The sequence below is a fragment of the Anarrhichthys ocellatus genome, unplaced genomic scaffold, assembly GCF_004355925.1.
Source record: "Anarrhichthys ocellatus isolate YVR2014 unplaced genomic scaffold, GSC_Weel_1.0 scaffold1, whole genome shotgun sequence".
In the NCBI taxonomy this organism is placed as follows: Eukaryota; Metazoa; Chordata; class Actinopteri; order Perciformes; family Anarhichadidae; genus Anarrhichthys; species Anarrhichthys ocellatus.
The window spans coordinates 5,765,600-5,782,066 of NW_022280031.1; the positions used below are offsets into that span (position 1 = coordinate 5,765,600).

A 16,467-nucleotide genomic window follows, 5' to 3' on the forward strand; every position below is an offset into this window, starting at 1 on the left:
AGGTTGAATTATGTTTGGTGGATAGCCTTTATAGTCTTTTGAGTGACAGTGGATTGACACTATAACGCTTTATTCTGAAAATAACTAACCGGATGTTTTGTTATTTTCTGTCCAGTGATGTAACGTATAGCACATTGGACTTCATTCACAGTTATAAAGATCAGTGAATCGTTATGTTACCGCCATGTGACAGTTATCTGTATATGTAGGACTCTGCTATTAAAGTCCCGTCTTCTATCTTGAAAACCAACAACACTTAAGCACGAGGAGGCAACGGTAACGCTTCATTAATCACCACTTCCGCTTCTGTTTAGCTTAAACTATACGAGTTCATTTTAGGTGACAACCTGTGGTACAGGTACAGTCGGACGATTGCTGTTGAACTGCTCAACTCCACATACACTTGTGTTTAATATGGTCTACAACAAAGAGACTGGGTCCGAGCCTCGGATCTACGGCTGTACCAGAACAGCTTCCGCACTTCTGTCCCACTGTATCTGCATCGGCTTCACTGTGTTCATCGCAGTCCTGTCTCGACCGGGTACAAGTGAGTGCTCTTAGTATCATCTGGTACATGGTTGTGTGTTAGTTGTTGGAATACCATTTGTTGATTTGATTTGTTTGTTTGATGTTTGTTTTATTTTAGGTTGGTTTTCCTGGCATCCTTTCTTCATGACACTAGCTGTAAGTTGAAAGCTTTCATTATAAATCTTTTTCAGCTGTTATAAGTGGATTAATAAAAATAATATCAATATTCATTCATTTTCAAGTCAAACTGCATGTTTCTCAAGCATGCAATTTGCAATTTGAATATGTAAACTTGGGCTTTAGGAAATTGTGATGGACCTTCTATATTTTATAGACCAACAGACGAATCAACAATAACAGTGAGTAGCTGCTCCATTTATTTATGTTCTTCCTTTCCCATTAGTTCTCCTTCTTCATGACAGAAGCCATACTTCTTTTCTCCCCCCATGGCTCCCCGTTGAAAAGGTTCTCACACAAGACAAAAGGTCGTGTTCACGGGATCCTGCAGGGCCTCTGTGCGTCCTGTGCAGTCCTGGGTCTGGCAGCCATCTATTATAACAAACACCTGAACGGGAAACCCCACTTCACCTCGTGGCACGGTGTGCTGGGCCTGCTCACGGTGAGTGTGGTGGGGCTGCAGTCTCTGGCAGCAGTGCCTCTCATCTACCACTCCCTGGCCAAAGGCTGGTCCCTCGCCAAACTCAAACGCTACCATGCAGCAACTGGAATGGTCACATACCTGCTGGGCAGTGGCAGCCTGCTCCTCGGCCTCAGCTCTGCCTGGTTTACTGGATCAGTGGGGGAATACACCTGGTACCTGTCAGCACTCTGCTCGGCTCTCAATGCCCTCGTCATAATGAACCAAGTGAGCAGCGCGTACACGGCTAAGAAACGGCTGCAGTCCTGACCGAAGACACTCAAAACACTCACTGAATACTTGTGCAAGTTTTGTCCCGTAGATTTCATTACTCACATAAAATCAGTTTGGTTTCCATGAAAGTTACAAAGGAACTGGTGTCTGCAGCTGCACGCCTCGTTGAAGGTTATTAAGCACCATGTGTCAAATGTGGATAATTAATTTTTCTTTTCTTGCTTTTTTTGGATTACATACACAGAACCATTGAGAACACTTGAGGTCAAACATTTGTTTTGTTCTTTCAAGGATTTTGTTTATTTTCTAGGTAAAATGACACAAGGGATTTATTTTATGACCAAATACTTCCAAAATTAATGACATTCCCATCAGCCTCTGCTGTACTTTGATTTTAACACCAATTGTTAGCACGCTAATATGCTGAATTAAACTGGTGAATATAATACCTGATAAAACTCAGAACCGCATTTTGCAAAGCAGTGAGCTGCTAGCACGCCTGTAGATTGTTTTAGAAAAAGGATTAAAATTTGTGCCTAAAATACATAAATTAAAATAAAGCGGTTCATATTCTCTACAGCAAACTGTGCAGTGTGAAGGTTTTAGACCATCATATTGGGAGATATTTCTAAAACCCTTCCTATCGCCTTGAAAGTGTTGAACTATTGTATCTCAGGTTGCTTATCCTGCCTTTTGACTATTTATGTTGCATGTTGTAAATTAAAAGAATTTGTAAATGATTCACAATGCAATAGAAGATTGTTTTATTGTTAAAATAACATTGATAACACAGTCATATTCTGCTTCGATCTAGGCTGCATGTACGAAATTCTTACTGAATCAGCCGTCAATGGGTCAAAGTGAACAAAACGTTAAAAAAAAATGTAATTACAACAAAGAATGTATTTTCCATTATAAATAAATTTCGGACGCTTACATTGAAATAAGGGAGACAACTGGCAATAAGAAGTTATATAAAAAACATTTGAAAAAACTGAAATATTTCCATGAAATAAAAATGCACGTAATTGACAAATGGCAGACAGGTTTTTATAAATTGACGATTCCCAAGATTCAAATGCAAAAGGTATCCAACAGATCAAAAAGACATGGCGTCAATATGATGTACCTCGTACAGTTCACAAGCAGATATGATCCATTAAGTACCAGCTCCACCTTTAAACCTGAAACAAACCATCACAAGTTCCCCAAACATGCTGAAAAAAACCTCCATCTTCCTTGATAGAAATGAAGCGTTCAGAACAGGGAAAGAGCCAGTAGTAACAAAAAGTGAACAGTGGGAGCAAAATCGAACTTCATAGGGAATGATCAGTTGTCTCAGGTTATCCAGTATTTTCTAAAAAGTTAACAACCACTGCGTCTAACCTATTTTACAGACAAAGGAGAAGGGCTTTCCTAAATCGACATACCTTGAGGTGTCATCACAACACAGAGACACAAGGCTACAGAGTACAGCAAAGACCTAAACTCCCTAAAGCACCGCAGACCGACACTACTGACAGAAGCTACGTACACTGCACTGCTTTTACAGACGCTACCACGCGATGGCACTGTAATTTCGGTAAAGGCCACCGCACCACCGGACCTGGTTCTGCAACAGTCACAGGTGTTTGTAGGGAAATGTTCGCTGTCTGTTTTGATGGTTGGTGGCTACATTGACTGAAGGTTTTAGACACTCAGGCTGCATGAATGCAATGTTTCCTACAGTTTAGGTAACATTTGTTCTCATAAGAAAATTAGGATCATCAAATCTTCATGTAGGGCTGTCTGATGGTGGGGACACTTGAGTAAAAAAAACTGCAAAGAAAAGCGGCAACTGACCAACATGAAAACTTGCTTTCTTCTCCTGTTGCCTTCCACACAACGCTGAATCTGCCCAACACGTGTTTGGAGTTTCACACCGACTGTCTAAATGCTCCGTAGTTCTTCCAACAGATTTGTAAAAAGGATGTACCAAGATGAATGCTCCAGACTCAAGACCCCTTTGTGTTATTTAAGGCTAAAAATGAAAGAACACAGTCCGAATCCTCGTGTTATGAAAGGCTAACATGAAAGTACATTCACTTTAGTTTTAAGGGGGAAAAAAAGAGGTAAATTATAAAGTTGAACATAAATTTGTTTCACTAGCATCAATGCGAGAGCGTGTTTATCACCACGATAGTCGCTGTAATAACAAAACCATCTCCCTCCAACCAAAATCTACACATTGCACAGTATTGACTTGCAATATAAACAACGATAATGATGTTATTTACAAAGTATCAACATGTTCAGTTACAGTATCACACATACAGGGGATGCTACAATGTCTATCAAATTGCTAAAGACTAAAATATGCTCTGAAAGCCTAAGATCTCTGTTGCTGAAGGTAAGCCTCCAAGGATTTTCTCTAAATATATAATGAAGTGGATTTTGACGAATATTAACACCACGCTCTGGAGCCACCGTGAGTTGTTTATTGTGTTGCCTTCCGGTATCGTTTAGTAGAAAAGGAAGAGTTGATCAGTGCTCAGCAGGTGAGCACTGCTGACAGGTGAAACAGTTGGTCAAATTTTGGTTTGCACTAGACCGTTTCACAGCAATGTGGATAAGACAATCCAACAAGAAGCAGTCATCACATTATTCCGTTTGAATTCGGGGGAAATAAAAGGAACAGCACTGAGAGGCCTCGCAGTGGAGGCTGTGCTTAGAAAGAGTCAGCTGGTCCCCGACAACAGTGGTCTGTTCCGACGCTCCAGCTGAACAACTCTGGGATATTCAGCATAAGGATTTGTTACTCTGACTTTGTAAAGTCATTAAGGTACAAGTTGATTCTCTCAGTTGCAGGTGAGAGTCTATCCGTGTGTGTGTGTGTGTGTGTAGTTTAATGAGACCATTCGGAATGGGAATGCAGCTAATTTGATGAACAGCAAGGCCGAAACACATTTCACTGAATAGTTATTTTCTAACTTCATCGTGATTAAAGGGGATAGTTTAGTTCCTGAAAAGTTCTATTTATCTGATTATTTTCCTCTTGTCCCTACTTGCGTTCTGATGTGCTCACATATTCAGAACATCACAATGCATCTGACCGTCAATGATCCGTTTATAGGTTAGGGTAGATGCTGTAACAGAATCTATTTAGTTCATTTAGTAAACGTGTAATCATTCCCATTCCTAACTTATGTTTGCCATGATTGATAAAACTGCCACTCTACTGTCCCATCACCTCTATGACGTCGTCATCAGAACTACTGCCGCCGTTCTCTGCACTCTGATGCATGTCCTGCTGAGTCAGCGCGGCCCCCAACAGGCTGGAAGTGGGATTGTTGAAGTGGGAGAGGAAACTGGATGCAGCAGAGCTGGAGTTAGACGTGGGGAATCCCCCTGACCCGGAGAGGAGAGAGGTAGGATACATCCTCGGCTCAGAGAGCAGCGACTGACTGTAGTTGAGAGGGAAGCCGGATGACAGCAGTCCGGCCATGTTGGGATTCATTAAGTACGGAGGCAGAGAACCGGACGCCAGGGAGGAAGAAGTGGCTGCCGAGGCTGTAGATGACATGGGGATGGTGGTGGAAGCGGAGGAGAAAACGGTCGGCAGAGAGGACGAGGAGGGGCTGGGAAGGTGTCCGTTTCCTGTGGCAGACTGTCTCAGTAGGTCCGAGCCTGCAGAGGGGAACATGGTCTGTAGGTCAGCCAGGGTTTGTCCCGGCGTCTGAAGGAATGACGATCCACCGCTACCACCCATCAGAAGTGGATGACTCATGGGACCTAGGTTCCCCAGTAGGGAGGAGGAGTTCAGACCCACCGGGGGATAGCCGAGCCCACTGGAGCCCATGGACAGTCCAGGGAATCGAGTTGCAGCAGAAGTGCGTTTGCCTCCCATTTGTGTGTTGCCCTGGCTTTCAGTACTCCTGCGCTTGCTGCCACGCATCTCTAAAACCGAGCTCAAGAGGTCGTCGCTGAGCTGCCTGTTGAGATCACCGGCCTGATTGTTTTGCGAACTGCCTTCACTCCCCGCTGTTATAGCCAACATTTCTGACGGCGATGGCAATTCATTCCCCATGCCGGCAGCGGTGGCGTCACCCGTGGATGAAGCGTAGCGGCTGAGCTCTCTGAGAATCTCAGAGCTTAAGGGAGAGGAGGGCCGCTGCTCCCCGTTGGGGGAGCCCTGCTGTTGATCCACAGGCGAGGAACAGCCATTACTGAGTGGATGGATCAGGGAACCCTGGGTGTCTGTGGCGGAGAGAGAAATGCACTCGTGAAATGTCAGGAGACATGTACAGTGTCTCTGAATAATTCATGTTTGAAAAGGTCAATCCTGGAAATAAGATGGTGAAATGTGTCCTTTAATGTACAAATGCTGTAGAAACTAATAACCAACAGTAAGTCTTTGTAGTGTTTCCTCCTCTAAAACATTGTATTTAACGTACTGACGTGTTTAATGTGTACTCCAGATTAAGTATGTTACTTCCATACAGTTGGAGGGTTGTCAGAAACCATCAAATAAGGATAGTTCAAATGTGTGCAGCACAAGTTGAGGTATCCTGACTTTCACTCCGTAATAACTGTAAAGCGCTCAAATCCCTCCAAATTGATGGTGTCTTCCATCAGACACCTCCTAAATGCCCACATCTTTAAGACTCCACATTTTAAGGCTTTTTGTAGAAGTCTTTAAGTCTAAAGCCAAAACGGAGATAACCCTGATGACATCACTATGACATCATCTGGGGTTTTTCTCTGAAAGAAGACAGTAAACTGTTTTCACAGGTTGTATAGAAACTTCTTATGACAAGTAAACTGAACTTCATGTGTAAAAGAAGATCACCCTCATTGTTGTAAGACTTTAAAATGATACGGCAGGAACCAAGATGAATAAATATGACTTTGTACCCCTTGAAGCAGCCGAGCCCCCGAGTGCTGGCCGACTGAACTTTCCAGATCGAATAGCAAAAATCCTTCCATCGTTTGTCCTAATGTAGGTACCTGTGGTGGAGAATACGTCAAGTGATGGACTCGGCCGTAACTCAAAATGCTTTGTATGAAGAGAGAAATGACTGCGTTGTTGCAACTACCTTTCGATCCTCTGATGACATGGATGCTCTCTCCTGCACTAATTCGAGCTTGAATATCTGTTGTGCTGTTGGCTCCTGGGATTACAATATCTGTAGATCCAAAACAAAAATGGCAGCTGTTATCGCCTGGTCACTACATGTCACAAGAAATAATTCATTTTTGTTTCTATTGAAAGATTAAATGGTGTATTCAAAATGTAACATTTCAGGGTTGGTGTGACACATTCACTGATTTAAGCGTTTCAAATATTATACATTACCAGTTGAGGTGACAATTCTCTGCACATAAACTCCGGCTTTCTGCAGGAAGTTGACGGGCAGGCTGCCGGCAGCGCTGGAGCCAGCAATGCCCATGCTGACCTGGCGAGGCATCATGGGGATTGGGGTTGACTGGATGGGCCTGACACTTGCCACAGGCTTGTCATCTGGCCGTGCCATGGGACGCCTGAAAATAGGAGGGCTGAACTCATGAGACGCTCTCTCTCTCTCTCTCACTCACACTCACACACTCACACACACACACACACACACAAAACAGTTTTCTCTAGTCTGATGGAAATTTATTAGAAAAAGAAGATAAACTCACATAGAGCTACAATCTCAAAGAAAGCAACAAACTTAATGGTGGTTTAAATTTGGACGCCTGTTTTTGCCAGTAAGCAGTGAGATTCCTCAATATGTTCGTGGAGGAAAGTGTAAATTGTAAATGCATTGCATGACAGAATATCAGGAAAACACAGCTGGTTAGTTTGTAGTTGTAGCTGTGGAGCTAATGGTTTACATTGAAACAAAACATTAGCATCTGTGAGCCACTATGCAAACAATTAAATGAGATACATAAAATGAATGCAAGCTAAAATATGGCGTGTAAAACCCACCAGCCGCGTTGGTTGAATGCTGGTATGTTTGTGAGCGTCTGATCACTGGTTGGGTAATAAGGGGCGTACGAGGGGCGCGAGTAGGGCACAGAGGCTCGTTTCTCCTCCTCGTAGCTCTTCTTGGCGGCTCTCTTCTCGGCTTTGGTCAGTTTCGATTCCTTCCGATCCACCAGCAGAGACTCGTGATGAAAAGGTTGCTAAGGAGACAAATGGAAAGAGGGAAATTAAATTACAGATCAACCGTCAGATTGGATTTTCCATTCAAGAGGCAGGTTGACGGACTTCTGCCCATTTCAGATAGAATTCCAGTTTTACTAGGTAAGCTGGGAAATGTAAGTGTTACTCGAATTTACGTGAGGTTTTCTTTTGGTAAGCGGTGAGGCATTTAGAAGTTTGTGTTTTTGTACTCTGCAGCCCTAGTATTGAATTATCAAATACCTAAATTCGAACATCAACCACAAAAACCTCTAGTAGGGTCTAGGCTTATACATTGCCGTTTAAAAGTTTGGCTACTCTATGTTTTGGAAATGTCTTTCATGCTTTTAGGTTGTAGAAAGTCTCTTTACAAATAGATGTTATTTTGTATGAAAGTTTTGCAAAAATAAGTCATGTAGATGGAGAACAAAATGCTGTACAACCAGACAAAGATCCCTCTGAAACAGTTCAACAAGAATAGAAGAAGTCACCAGTCAATCGAAAACAGAAGAACATCAACATAACAGGGGACATGGCTGTGTAAGTGACGCCCATCATGCAACTGTACCTTGGTGATGAGGTGTGGGTAAAGCTGACACGCTTGATGCATCACGATTTCAAATTCCTCCTGGGCTTCCAGAGAAATCCTTCCAGGTTCCTCTTCTACAAAATGCAGCAGCGAGTCCACTTCCTTACGAGTGAAGTTCAGCACTGGGTTCAGGTCATCAACCACACGGTCTTTAGACAAACACACAGACACAACATTTTAAAAAGGTCCTATGTTTTTTTTTTTTTTTTTAATAATCAAAGCAGGTCTAAGTGTGAAAGTATGGAAACGTCCAATCCATGGACACACTGCTCGCATTTAGAAAATGTGCCTTGAAAGTAACGGTCAGGATTTCAGTGTATTTCTTACCAGACATGCCCTGTTTGGAGACTTGTCGGTCATAAATCTTTTTCTCCAAGGTGAAATCACAGACGAGGCGGTAAATGTAGCAGGGTTTCTTCTGACCATAGCGATACACCCTGCACACCGCCTGAGCATCATGACACGGGTTCCAGGAGGCATCAAACACAACCACACGGTTAGCCCCAATCAGATTTACCCCCAAGCAGCCCGCTCTGAAAGGAACACAGCAAGTTATTGATAATATTTCAGTCAGTGAACACGGGAAGTGGGAAAAATGATTAGGGAGAAAAAAAAAAAAAAAAAAAAAAAAAGAGAGCAGCGACACACACCTTGTAGAAAGTAGGAAGACCCATGTTTTGGTGTTTTCTGGGTCATTAAACTGATTGATCAGTCGCTCTCTTTCTGAAGCAGATGTACTCCCATCCAGTCCTGTAGACAGACACACATTAGCTCTCAACACTGAAGCACCTAAACATGGTCATATTTTTCTTTGAATACTTAAGATATTTGAGATTTTTAATCCTGGACATTTCTATCAAATTCTTACGGGAGATTTATTAAAAAAAAAAAAAGACTCAAACAATATTTACAAAAAACAAACATTCGTGTCAAGAACTGCAAGGAATTGCAGCAATATTGATACTAAATCAATAAAGACCATCACAACTGTGAGGCTTCAGTGGTGATGACCACACTTCCTGCAGAGTTGAGTCTGCGTACAGGCGGGAGGTTGAACAGCTGGTCCTCTGGTGTAGTCAGAACAACCTGGAGCTAAACAAGCTCAAAACTGTGGAGATGACAGTGGACTTCAGGAGGAGCCCCCCAACACTACCCCCCCTCACCATACACAACAACACTGTGTCTGCTGTGGAGACCTTCAAGTTTCTGGGATCCACAATCTCCCAGGACCTGAAGTGGGCCTCCAACATCAACACCATCCGGAAAAAGGCACAGCAGAGGTTGTACTTCCTGCGCCAGCTCAGGAAGTACAACCTACCTCAGGAGCTGCTGATCCTGTTTTAGTCAGCCATCATCCAGTCTGTTCTCTGTTCCTCTATCACTGTGTGGTTCGGATCAGCCACCAAACAGGACAGGAACAGACTGCAACGGATTGTCAGGTCTGCAGAGAGGATCATTGGTTCCAGCCTGCCCTCCATCCTGGACTTGTTCACCTCCAGAGTCAGGAAACGGGCTGGAAAGATCTCTGCAGACCCCTCACACCCTGGACACAAGCTGTTCCACCTCCTCCCCTCTGGTAGGCGCTACAGAGCTCTGTACGCCAAGACCACCAGACACAGGAACAGCTTCTTTCCACTGGCCATCACTCTCATGAACAATAAATAAGTTATACTGCACTATTACCACCACTTCTAATTCATGCCATTGTCTATAGGTTTATGTTCACATATGTGTGTGTGTGTGTGTGTATATATATATATATATATATATATATAGTCTTGTTTATTGTAAATTTGTGTTTGTACATTGAGAGCGGAGTGGAAACCGGAGACAAATTCCATGTATGCGTAAGCATACATGGCCAATAAAGCTGATTCTGATTCAGAGTTGCTGTTTGGGAGAGAGAAGAGAGAGAACAGATTGGATGACTCACTGTAGTAATTGAGATTGCGAACCCAGTTTTGGCTCTGGGCGTCAGAGGAGGCGATGCCTGTCGGCATGGGTCTCTTTGCTAAGAAGTCCTCAATCACCGTCAGGGTGGACAAACTTTGACTAGAAGGGAAAGAGCAGAAACAGATAAGCGGTAAGAAAAGTACACTTTGGTATGGAATGAATAAACCTTATGAAATAAAGTGACTGCAGTGTTGTTACTCAAAGTAAGGAGGTACTATTAATCAGTCAGATGTACTGCTGTATGTACATGTAGGACTACAAACAACTAGGAAATGTGTTCAATTAAAAGGTCATCATTTTAGTAAACTATGAAATTCCTGCTTACAGGAGTAACCTGGAAGAGAAGCAGAAAACCTCACACAGTGTAGGAAGATTAAAATATGAATTTCCTACAGTTTGTAAAAACCTCTGAAAGCTCCAGAAGTCTGATCTAATAAGCTGAAATGCAAAGTCAGTCTCCCTCGTCTCTAAGCCGCTTAATGGTGGTTAACACAATGTACGCTGGACTTACCTAAAGATCAACATCTTGTCTCTTCTTGCTACACACTCATCAATCAAGTGGAAGAGCAGAATCATCTTGGCAGAGTTCTCCAGAACTCCGGTGTGGTAGTTTGACATTATGCCCTTTGCCTGGAACATAGAATGTAGAGGTTGAATTAAGACCTCAGGTCTCTATACGGACATGACGACTAAGATTACATATTGGTATAGCAGACATATCGGCACTAAACAATGTAGTAAACATTTCAATATTCAACATTTTACGAGCTTGAAACAAAAATCGAACAATAAGTAATCTTTTAGCTGTAAAACTGAGCCCAGAAGACAACAGCTTCACATTAACTGTCATGACATACCCATTCATATGTGATGACTTGATTGGCTCTTTCCTGGGAGACGTTGATTAGCGGCAGGGCGTTGTTGACTTTGCTGTTGCTCGAGTCGGCCACTTTGGCTTTTAGGCCTGCAGGACAGCGGATGTCATCAAGGTCCAGGTCCTGCTCGTTGGCATGATTCTCCTTCTGCAGGGCTTCATAGAGGACGTCTGGGTGATTCCAGATCTGGAGGGATCCGGGGAAGAGGAAGGAGGCTTATTTGATAAAAAAAAAAAAACTGATTCATCAAATGTATCACCGGAAAACCGGTTGGTCTGGTCCTTCCACCAGAAGCTTCTACCTAACAGCAAGGAAAGCAGCCTCACCTTGCAGCATACACAGAAGGCTTTGAGTGGGTTTAGACCGAGCCAGCCATTGTTCCCAGCTTCTCGAAAGCGTTTCATGAACTCGGTATACAGCGCCCTCTGAATGGGAGAGAGCCGCACCAAGATCACATGCTCCTCCTTGGAGGGAAGCGAGTCTCTCAGCACATCATGACCTCGTCTGTAACCCAGAAAAGCACCACAGAGATTATTGACAGGTAAGCGTTATCCAGGCTACTATGCTTTCTTTTCCACCATGATGTTCAGTTTTCTAAATCCAGCACTGACAGAAAGTTTACCTCTGGACAAAACCCTCCAGCAGGCTGTGCAGCACGTGGCTGCGGTAGCGCATCAAGCGGCCGTCTTGAGGAGTGCTGTCCACACACTGCCCGTTCAGAATGGGCCGCTCAAACATGTTGCTGAATTCCTGACGTGTGCCTAAAAAGTCAGGCCTAACAAAGTCCACCATGCACCAGTATTCAATGAGGTTGTTCTGCAACGGGTAACCGGTCAGGACGACTCTGCGCCGGGAGCGGATGTTCTTCAGAGCCTGTGATGTGCTGGCGTGGTAGTTCTTAATGCGATGACCTTCGTCACATATCACCACATCTGGGCCCGGCCGCGCTATGGCCCTTTCAATAACTGAAAAGACAAAAGGGAAGATTGAGGGAATCGGTCTGTAAATATAAATTACACCGTACATTTGTTTGCATTTGACACAGACAACGTAGGCCACGGCCTCTGCCGACCTTTCATGAGTTCCTGCTGTCTGTCTTCTTCATCCAGATCAATGATGATTGGTCCTGCTGGCTTCTTTGATTTCCTCTTCTTGCCCGTGACGAAGCTCTTTTTCATGGACAGCAAGCGGTACATCTCATAACCCATCAGCAACACCCCTCCATCTCTGGACCACTCCTCCACGACTTTGGCCCTGGCCAACGTCGTTCTGCAGGTCACACAGAGCGACGATTAACAGCTTAAATGTTTTGACGATCAATGCTTAATCTTGCACACAACATGGCGCGTTACATACTTGTGCTCATCGTTGAGAATGTGAACTTTGAATGTGCGGCCTGTGACGAATGCAGGGTCAGTGTCGGGGGAAAGGGCTTCTTGTGGTGGGAGCCAGAGGTTGAACTCTGTCAGCCAGTTCTGGAGTGTGTTCACCTTTTATGAAGGGAAAAAAAGATTTCAGAGGTTAATTTAATCAAAACAATAAGAATGTTTAGTCTACATATTTCTTTTAGCACTGTACACACTTGTATTACTCACAGGAACAATGACCAGCACAGTGTGAGCCTCAGTATTCATCAGTAGGATGTCAGTGAAGGAAATGACCTGCAGTGTCTTGCCCAACCCCATGCTGTGAGCAAGGATGCAGCCAAAGCCACTGCTGGTCTTGTACCGCTCCAGTGACTCAATGAGGTTATCATAGAGAAACCGGATTCCCCCGATCTTACAAATGAGGAGACAAATGTTTGAGAGTAAACAAGTTGGACTGTGGGGTTATTCTGCTACTGAAGAAGGATGTTTTGAGAGAGATTTTGAACATACCTGGTGAGGTTTGACAGCCTTGGCCAGCTGTGGAGCAAGGTAAAGGTCTTTCTCCTCTGCAGGGTGACTGATATTAACCAGCACTCGACCCTGGGCATCGGGCAGATTCATTGCATCGTTGATATGTGCCCCGCTGCTCTCCTCTGAGGCGGCGGTGCTATCTGCATCCTCATCGGCCGACTCGCTGCTTATCTGCAGGGCGTCCTCGTCCCCAGAACTAAGCTCAATTATATCTGCGTCATCACAGGAGAAGTGAAAACAGTGTGAAGTCACTTGGAGAAGAAAAAAAAGGATCATAGTTTCACATTAGCATCATATATCTTACCATCTCTAATAGCAAGTTCAGGCAGCTTGGGGTCCACTATTTCATCTTCATCGCCACTGCTGTCCAGACAGATCACATCCTGCTTGATCAGGAGCGCCGGGACCAATTGAGACACTTCTCCTAAAATTGAAGCAGCGTCGACTGATGGAGAGACGGGAAATAGTTAGGATATAAAGCACCCAAAAGAAATGTCAAACTTCAATATGGCTGGAAAAGTAGAGCTTCACAGTCACCTAGCTGAGAGTCTGGGACAGTTGAGGCTGCTGTCGGGAAGTCCTTCCTCTGCTGCTCCAGACGCTTCCTCCTGTCCATCTCCTCCTGTTGAGCAGCCTTGGTTCCAGCCTCCAGCTGATCCTCTTTCAGCAGCTTCCTGTAAGCGTCAAGAAAAAGTTCAGTTTTACATGCCAACATTGAGCAATATACTGTGCTTGAGGGGAAATATCAAAACAGATAAATGTACCTGATATTCTTCCTCATGTGTATAGGCTTAGATGGCTTGGAGCCTTTTGAAGACTTAGAAGATTTGGTTGATTTAGAGGCTTTGTGTTTCTTTGTCTTGCTGGGAGGGGGCTTGCTCTGGCTTGAGTTTTCTGGGCTGGTTGGAGGTTGAGAACGAGAGGGGGGTCTGGAGGACGGGCGGGACGCAGGCTGAGACGGAGACTCTGGGGATGGCTCTCCGGAGGTAGTTGAAGTGGAGTCCCTGCCATCCTGAGCAGCTTCTGTCCTGCTCTCTGCACTCGCAGGTCGTTCTTGAGAGTGAAAATAGACAGTATTTCAGTTGATGTCTTCAAAGACTAGTTACCACCAAATCCTTATCTGTGAATGCATTTGAATAATAAGAGGCACAAGAGAAGTTCATTCGTCACTCACCAACACTATCCTCTTCATCGTCTCCGTCATTTTCATCCTCATCTTCCTCCATGTCGTCATTGTCATCATCCTCCTCCTCCTCCTCCTCATTTTCCAAATCCTCTTCTTCACTGTTAAGGCTGGGCTCCAGGTCACTTTCTGAAATGGCCTCTTCAGACATGGCGTCTTACAAGGCTCTCAAAGTATTACCTACACACCTTCATCAGGAGCCCTGAAGTAACAAAAGACATCACATCTTAACCTTTCAAAAGTAAACCTCCTTATTGGACAATGAGATTTTACAACCATCAGTGTTTGTTATTTTTACATGATGAACTAGTTGCACTGTGAATACAGTATTCTCTAACCACTATACTACAATGTTTGATTTATTACACACAACTTAGAATTTAACCATGTCAGGTACATAATCTCCAAGTCACTTCTGTAATGAACAGGTACTCACTGTTGATGTTAAACGTGTTAAAGGACTAGAGTGATATGACGGAATCTTTGGCCCTTATTAAAGCAAGGGACAACAATTTAAATGAATTGTTGAGCTAACTATGAACAGGCCCAATTAAAAGGGCATTCCAGTTGAGGAAAAGTCTGTTTCCTCATTGTGCTATTGCATTGATTGTACCAAGCCCCACCTCTTCATCTCTGCAATTATGAGCCGTTATGCTAAATCAAGCCCCGACCCAAATATGGAGAGAAGCACTATTCTCAACAAGAACGTTAATTTAGGCTGGACTGCTGATGACAAAAGCATGGACAAGTGTTTCAGAATCTCACTGGAACAAAAAAAAAAAAAATGGACTTCTTAAAATGTTCTTTGGATTATAAGAGGCTTCGTTGGTAATGCTGCTGATATGTAAACAAAATAAAAAGGTCTGAAGATAGGCCTGCTGCCTCTGAGTCCTGGTTCATTTGGCCAGATTATACAGAGAAGCAAATACTGGTAATACTGCAAACTGCATAACTAGATGGGAAATCCATCTCTACATTTAAATAAATTTGGTTAACTTGCAGGCGTGAAGTCTGGGGTATACATTGTATGGAAGTTAGTCCCAATTGTGGTCCAAAACAGGCTATTTTTCTAAGGCTCCTACAGCCGTCATACAGTATGTTTACATTTGTATATATCAAATACTGAATGTCGGTCATCTGAGATCATAGTAGAGAAAGGACGGGGGACTCATCAGAGCGGGATCTAAGGTTAAACGTTAAATATGACGTGACACATGGGAGGGATTTCTCCCAAAGGCTTCTGAGCCGAGGATGGCGGAAGCTAACGAGTAGCATGAAGCTACTTCTGCAGCTCATCTGTTATCATGTTGTTGTTATTGTTAATTAACGTTAACATCAAACACCTGTCGTTAGTGGGCTTAATGGGACTTCCAAACTGAATGCAAATAAATGCTAATGTTACTCAGGTTGAGTGAGCAGACCAATATGCTAGCTAATTACACAACAATGAACGCAAATCCAAAACGCTAATACCACGTTAGCTGTTGAACTATACATTGACCATTAGCTAGTGGAAGCAAAACAGAGCGGCTGGTTGTATCTTGGACTCAAAGAAAAGCAGATTTCCTTGCTGAACCGACGTTTTCACGGGCTGCCGTAACAAGATAACAATCTTATATTGTTTAGGTGTGAGGTTCACGTAGCTAATGCTAGCCTGAATTACAACAAGGCTAACGCTGTCGGTTAGGTAAGACGCGCCAGTTGGATTCAAACATCGGGGTGTTGGTGGATCTTACCTTGCATGCAGCTTTGCTGTACTCTTCAATAAACCTCGCTTTGCATACAACAACCGACCAATTAATTCGCCCAGTACGTTAACTGTGTAAATTGAACTGATAAGCGTTGCTAATTTCCATTTTCCCCCAGTGTAACCATTAATACCGTCCCCATACACTCCAAGTGAGGTTCCGGAAAGCCCGTAAACGAAGGGGAAAAAAAAACGTTTTCATGTTTAAACTTTTAATGTTTGCAACACGTCAAGTCCGAATTACGTATTGTGCTTGTTTTTGGTAAATAGCCTCTACCCAAACAGTATTCACTTTAATCCTGTAACATTACATTCATACAATAAAAAACGTAAAAGAGTAGCATTTTGAATTTTGTTTACATGTCCATATGTTAATATGAATATTAAATATGCCCTAATTTATTTATTTGTTATATGGCAAGTTCTGAAAATACTGTGGAGCTGTATTGGACAAAAGTCGGGACTTTATGACCATTAGTGCAAGAATTAATGACATTCAACTAATCATTTACTTAACCTTTAAATTGATTAGTATTTCACCTTATCCATCATTTAGAGTTGTTTAAATAAAACTACGAATGCACTGATTGACTGATTTGATTTATTTTGGTCTCAGTTCTGACAACAGGAAGTTGAGGAGAGGACGTGTTTTTGCGACACCCTGTCGGTTCTTGA

At 43.3% G+C, this 16,467-nt stretch overlaps 2 protein-coding genes across 2 annotated transcripts; one reads left to right on the forward strand and one right to left on the reverse strand.

The window, feature by feature from the left end:
• The first annotated feature begins 122 nt into the window (after window positions 1-122).
• cyb561d2 (cytochrome b561 family, member D2) lies at window positions 123-4,356 on the forward strand. Its single transcript, XM_031849724.1, has 3 exons — window positions 123-547; window positions 647-684; window positions 932-4,356. Exons 1-3 carry the CDS (start codon window positions 415-417, stop codon window positions 1,433-1,435), a joined length of 675 nt encoding a protein of 224 aa, XP_031705584.1. The 5' UTR covers window positions 123-414; the 3' UTR covers window positions 1,436-4,356.
• rad54l2 (RAD54 like 2) lies at window positions 2,146-15,920 on the reverse strand. Its single transcript, XM_031849715.1, has 22 exons — window positions 15,782-15,920; window positions 14,037-14,247; window positions 13,627-13,915; window positions 13,400-13,536; window positions 13,167-13,307; window positions 12,842-13,074; window positions 12,560-12,742; window positions 12,321-12,454; window positions 12,037-12,233; window positions 11,587-11,929; window positions 11,291-11,468; window positions 10,947-11,150; window positions 10,601-10,719; window positions 10,070-10,188; window positions 8,787-8,886; window positions 8,464-8,669; window positions 8,116-8,285; window positions 7,353-7,549; window positions 6,735-6,919; window positions 6,475-6,564; window positions 6,293-6,385; window positions 2,146-5,635 (listed from the first exon to the last, which is right to left on the reverse strand). Exons 2-22 carry the CDS (start codon window positions 14,194-14,196, stop codon window positions 4,614-4,616), a joined length of 4,500 nt encoding a protein of 1,499 aa, XP_031705575.1. The 5' UTR covers window positions 14,197-14,247; window positions 15,782-15,920; the 3' UTR covers window positions 2,146-4,613.
• Window positions 15,921-16,467: the final 547 nt, after the last annotated feature.